This window comes from Microtus ochrogaster, chromosome 1 (genome assembly GCF_000317375.1).
Source record: "Microtus ochrogaster isolate Prairie Vole_2 chromosome 1, MicOch1.0, whole genome shotgun sequence".
NCBI classification, from domain to species: Eukaryota; Metazoa; Chordata; class Mammalia; order Rodentia; family Cricetidae; genus Microtus; species Microtus ochrogaster.
This window is the reverse complement of record NC_022009.1, coordinates 36,067,693-36,073,978: the sequence shown is the minus strand read 5'-3', so window position 1 is coordinate 36,073,978 and position 6,286 is coordinate 36,067,693. Positions and strand designations below refer to the sequence as shown.

The window sequence follows — 6,286 nt, the reverse complement described above, 5'->3', positions numbered from 1 at the left end:
AAAAAAAAAAACAAACAAGCTCATTCTCTGACACTCAGAGAGGAATTTTAGGAAGCCCAAGTTCAATTTTTATAAGCTTTATCTGACATGGGCATGGCGGCTCACACCTGTAATCCTGGCATCTGAGAGGCTGCGACAGGAAGATCATTAGTTCACGGCCAGCTGGGACCACATAGAGAGAACCGTCTCAACAAATAAGCAAGCACAGCTGAAAAGCTTAAGCCGATGTTGGAGCCCACTTACGGGAATCCATGGGTTGTGATAGAACATTACTGTGAGCATCCTCTTTCAAAGCAGACCCTCTTGGAAGATGAGACGTGGTTACAGTGGGCCTCCTGGTACACTGCCGTGGTTTCTGGGGACCAACACAGAGAAGCAAAGACCTGCTCTATGCTTGCTCTTGTACCACAAGTACGGACACCAATAAACTGCTAAGAAGCAGCACCCAGTGGCTGGTGGAACAGAGCTCAGGGGCAGCCTGCTTTCTGGTGACAGCTACCTACCAGGATATTAAAGGGAGATACAGATACAAGCAGGAAGGAAGAGAAAAGGCCTCTCTGCAGTCAGGAAAACAATGCAGGGTTGGGAGGAAGAGGGGCCGAGGGACCCACCTTCATCACCAGGAGCTCCGAGTCCTCCTCCCAACTGCAGCAGTTAGGCCTGAGGCTCAGATGAGAAGCCATTCCCTGAGTTATCTACTGCTTCCTCTGTAAAGTCAAGGGGGTGGGACAATATGGCGCCCAGGGGTCCGCTCAGCTCCCAGGCTCGGCTCGCCCTTCCCTAGACAGTCCGGTTTCCAACTGTCTTTACTGGTCCACCTAATCGCTTCTGAAAGAGCTATGTGTACCCACTTTAATCTTGCAAAAAAAAAAAATGACCCCTGAAGCTCTTTACAGGTTCTCCCTTGCATTTATGAAGGTCAGCGACCTCCATTCCTGGGAGGGTTACTCTCACGGCCTGAGAAGTTCGCCTCACTGGCCTTGGTACAGCCCCAGAAGCCCTGCAATGTGCGACACAAGAAAGCCACATTTCATTATGTGACCTAGGTTGTTGCTGCTCCAGCCCAGACTCCAAGATGAGGCTTGTATGTCCACTGTCCACAATGATTACTCATGGCCTCTTAGTTAACAAAATGAGAATTTATTAAAATTTCAGTTCTAATAAATAGTCAGTTGCCTCTACAACAGGCTCCAAGCCCTGGTGAGATGACAGTCTGTGTAGCCATTCAAAGAGGACACGTTAACTAAGCTCTGGGCTCTAGTTACACAGGGAGCTGCTCTCCTCCCTTGATTCACTGCTGTTACCCTGCTGCGCCTTAATGTCTCGAAGATGAATTAATTGTCTTATCGCATAAGATCCCAAAGATACATTAGCCAAACAGGAAACAAAACAAACCAAAGAAAACAATAAACCAAAGACTCCCAAACTGAGAAGCGGGTATAAAGAGAAGATTTGATGCTTTTCCCCATCTATGGAACCAACAACGAATATGCTTGGGAAGCCCAGATTGGGGCTGGTGAAGTGGTGAACTCAGCCATTCACAGTTCCATGCTAGAATTTAGGCTCTTCAGGGCTTTCCTTCCCAAGTGATGGTCCATCATGGGGAACTTAAAGCTGGAGGGAAACCCGTCTCCCGCAGACAATTAAAACTCTGGGGGATGGTGAGGACCTCAGCAATATAAAACTTGGAATTCAAGAGTAAAATAAGAGGCAGGCAAGGAGGCTCCAGTTCCTAACCTTGAGAGGTTGCTGTTGCCTGAGGCCAAGATCAGATTTCAAAAGCTGGACTTGAGAAGCGGATAGCAACAGCCAGGGACACAGCTGAGCTCACTGGGGGCGTGACAGTGTCTTGTCCTCCACCTGCCCCTGGGTCTCTTCATCTAGTAGCTACTCCTGGTTCCTACCTATCTCCGCTTGTCTCTGCCAACCTGTTATTCATTACTGCAAAGGCTCCCACACCCCCTGAGAACTCATCATCCCTGGAGGATGAATTGGACGGGTGGGGTCCACCATTGGCCATCTCAGACAACTGCTTCTGCAGGATAGCCAGTGAGACCTTGTTGGTGTCTTTCATGGAGATCATCTCCCCTGAGAGACGTCGCCCATCCGTGTCACTCTCCATCATCCCATCCGTCTCTATGGAGATGTTGCACCTGTTCCGGATGTTGCCGGGCATCACCATATTCCTCCTGGACCGCAGGAGTCCTCTCTGACACTGTGGGAAGTACCCACTATCCAGTTTCCTCAGGATCCAGTTCACAGTCTGTTTGATCAGGATGGAGATGACATTAAACAGGGAGTAGATACAGCAGACACCCATGAGGATGAAGAAGAAGTTGGCGAAGCGGTAGAGTCCTTGGTTCTCATACTGAGCATTCTGGCTGCTGACCAGGTCCCCAAAGCCAATGGTACTGAAAGCGACAAAACAGAAGTAGAGAGAGTCAAAGTAGCTCCAGCCTTCCATAGTGGCGTACAGAGCCGAGGCTCCACAAGAGATGGCCACGGATGCCAAACATAGGATCAGCATGACATAGTACACAGAGGGCTTCCAGCCAGCCAGGCTGTCGGCTTCACGCTTCTCAGGGGCCTTCATGTTGTCCTGGGTCACTACCCCACGTCTCCGCAGCTGCTGCTGGTGACAGGATCTCATGACGTAGGCGATGACTGTGATCAGCCGTTCGAGGAAGAGGTTGAAGAAGAGGATGGTGCTTGCACATCCAATGAGACCGTAGAAGATCAGAAAGATCTTCCCTCCTATTGTGGCTGGTGTTGTCATCCCAAACCCTGACGAAGACAAAAAGCAGAGGAGACAAGAGTGAGCGAGCGGTTGGCTGAGAGTGGGGTTGGTGGATGGGCTTGCAGGCTGCTGAAGGGCTGGAAAAAACAGTGTTTTAAAATCTCTTAGCCCCAGCCTTTCTCGGAATGCAGAGAACCCCCATCTCCACTGGAAGGTTGTTGTTCGGCCTAGAGCTGCCTGATACAGGCCCATATGGTGCTATTGTGCAAGGCAGGAAAAGGCTCCTCTTCTCTGAGTGGATCCTGCCAGGAAAAAAAGGGTTAGAGATGAGGATATGACTAGGTTTTAGCCTCCTGCCCTCCTTTTGTTGAATGTCCCTTGTACACGAAGGAACATGAGCAGCCACAATCAACTGACCTTGCTCAGAGATACAAAGACTCCTACAAAAATAAAGGCTTATGCAGACTCAAAAAATTCATACATTTTACTAACAGAACTGGGAAAAAAACAGAGCTCTTGTCTCCCTGGATCTCTGGTTCTGTAAGACAATTGGTATAGTGTATGTTAAGTAAGGTGGTACAGGGTTAGACAGGGTTCTAGGAAGATTACACAGAAGGTCCTTGAAACCAAGGAGGCACTGTACAGGCAGACGGTGCATACGAATAGTGATGGCAGTTCCTTTTCTCCTTTCTCTTGTTTGTATGTGAATGTATGTAATAAGTGTGTGTGTGTGTGTGTGTGTGTGTGTGTGTGTGTGCACTTGCATGTGTGTTCATATGCATTTGGGGACCAGAAGTTGATGTTGGGTATCTTTCTAAACTGCATCCCACTTGACTTATTAAGGCAGGGTCTTCGACGGAAACTGGAGCTCACTGATTGCTGCCAGGTTAGCCGGTCAGCTTGCCCTGGGGATGCCCAGTCTTCCCTCCTGAGTGCTGGGATACAGGCAGTTGCCATGCCTACCCGACCTTTTCATGAACTCTGAGGATCTAAACTCTGGTCCTCATACATTTTCCTTTATTTTCAAGTTTAGCTCTCTCATTGTGTCCATTACAATGAGAAAGCCATCGTCCTTTGCTTGTAAATCCTGAAAGCCCGTCACTTTTCTTGTTGCTATGAGTCAACCAGTGGCTGCCTGTCATAGGTTCCCCTGGGAAATGGTTAGATGAGATCTTTGGATGTGTGGGTTTTGGGGGTTATGAGCTCATGGTAATGAAGTCAAGGAACCACTTTCCCAAGGCTCCTGATCTACGCATTCATAACTACTCAATTATCCAACTAAAGTCACAGTTCTCAGCATGCTTGGTTCTCAGCTATGTCTAATTGGGAAACTAAAGGCCTCAAGTCAAGATAATGAAAGAAAACATTGAGTTTTGCTTCTAGAAAAATAGGATATAGAGGAATAGATGGGATAAGGGTAAGGAAGGAATGAGGGGCAGGGAAAAATGGAATGGAGATTTTGAGGGCTAGGACCCTTAATGGTGGAGAAAAAAAATCAGAATATCATCTCTCCTTCCTTTAAAAACCCAAGCCCCCTCAGTCACCTTGCAGTGGAGGAGCTTATGTATCTCCATCATGGAAAGAAATGGTTAGGATATTCATTTGTATCCCAAGTTCAGATGAGGTGGTTAGAGCTGTAGAGACTTGACTTTGATGAGTTAAGTGCACCGAGTTTAACAAGTAGGTTTCAAACAATGTTGTGTTCTATTCAGTGCAAAAGAACACCACCGAGTCACCAGTGTGTCAGGAAATTAGCTCCCTATGGTCAGAGGAACTTGGCGCTACTTTGATGGCCTCAGTGGAGTCCCTGAACCAGGAGAGCTTGTGACTGCTCCCTGTGGACGAAAGAAAGCAGGTGACTGAGCCCATGCAGTATGTGTTCATGTCCCTGTCATGATAGGAGTAGTTTATCATCCCAAATTCCCATGCTGATTTTCACCCACAAAGTGATGGTTTTTGAAGATGAACCTTTGTGAGGTAATTAGCCTATGGGGGTAGGACCTTCTGGGAGGGCATCCGAGTCCTTGAAAATGATACCTTGGGGGCTGGAGATGTGACTTAGTTGGTAGGGTGCTTATCTGATAAGCTAGGCATGGTAACAGGTTCCTGCAATCCAGCATGTAGGAGATGGAGCCAGGAGGACCAAATATCTTAGATAACACGGGAGTTCAAAGGCAGCCAGGTCTAGACAACAGCAACTACAACAAAAGACAGCCCAGAGAACGTCACCCTTTCTGCCATGTGAGAACACAGCAAAGATTCTATGAGAGACTTGACTTTGAACTTTCAGAACTGTGAGCAATCTATTTCTCTGTTTAGAAGCCAGCCCGGGGCATTTGTTACAGCACCCAGAATGAATTAAGACAAGCCATCTAAGATGATTCAGACAAGCTCCTTGTGAGTTCCTTATGAGAAATAAACAATGTCTATTCCTTGCTTATGAGGTCAAGAGACATCTCAAAATATGATCCTGCTTACAAGGTCCCAATGACAAACCAGATTATGATCCCACTGAACTTCACCCCAGGGAATCAGAAAGTTGACTGGGCTTACCTAAAGCACACAGGGTGAGGGGTTGCTTACACCAGGAGTGGAAAGTCTTCACCCAGCCTGGGTGATGGTCTTCCCATAGCCACATCAATGGAGTCCTCAGTTACCTTCCCCAGCCTGGCCACTGGAGCATCTCCTGAGACTCCAAGGCCATAAGCAACTAGGACGGAATTGCACACAAGTGGCTGAGAGGAAGCAGCGGCATCTCAGACAAGGTCCACGGATCCACTCCACTTCTCCTTCTCTGGGGAAGTTAGCTGTCACCAAGCTCCATGTGCTGGTCTCCTGCAAGCAGGCTTGGTTGATCTAGGGAAAATGGTGACCCTTGACCTCAGAGAGCCCACATCAAGGCTAGGACAAATGAGCTATTCACAAGAGAAACCATGATAGGACAAGGAGTAAATGCAAGCAGAGTTCTTTCACCACAGGGGATCTGAAGCCTCACTCCAGGCAGTGTGACCCCGGCACTTTTGGGTACAGTGCAGTGACACTGAGAAGCTGGGGGGATTGGTTTTCCCCCAATGAACAAGGCTTTTAGTGACTCAGGGACTTGTTCCAAGAATTGAACGTTTCTGGATTCCATCTGTTGATTTTGGTTTTAGAGGAGTTCTTAATTAAGGAAGAAATCGTTATGACTTTTGGTCATCTGCTGGGCTTACTAGATCACAGTCATCGCTTCAATTAGTCAAAGTAACAGAAAATGATAAGAGCGGAGGCACCGTGGACAGCTGAGCACTGAAAGCTTGGGAAATAGCGCTGCGGGTAAAGTGTAGGATCTGAGCTCAACCCCAGAACCCGTGTATTAAAGACCCGGGTGCGGCATATGACTGTAATCCCAGCACCGGGGAGGAGGACACAGGGGGATTCCTGAGGCATCCTTGTTGCGCCAGCTGGTATACCTGGTGATTTCCAGGTCCATTAGAGACCCTGTTCAAAAACCAATAGTGGATAACCCCAAGGAACAACACCCAAGGTTGATTTGTATACACACACATACAC

General features: G+C 47.9%; 1 protein-coding gene across 1 annotated transcript in view; it reads right to left on the bottom strand.

Moving 5' to 3' along the window:
- Positions 1-1,120: 1,120 nt before the first annotated feature.
- The window catches only part of Kcnk13 (potassium two pore domain channel subfamily K member 13), a 107,719-nt gene continuing 102,553 nt past the window's right edge, over positions 1,121-6,286 (bottom strand). The window contains exon 2 of the mRNA XM_026780646.1: positions 1,121-2,784. Within this exon, the coding sequence (XP_026636447.1) occupies positions 1,901-2,784 (884 nt within the window). The 3' untranslated portion in view covers positions 1,121-1,900. The remainder of the gene's footprint in view (positions 2,785-6,286) is intronic.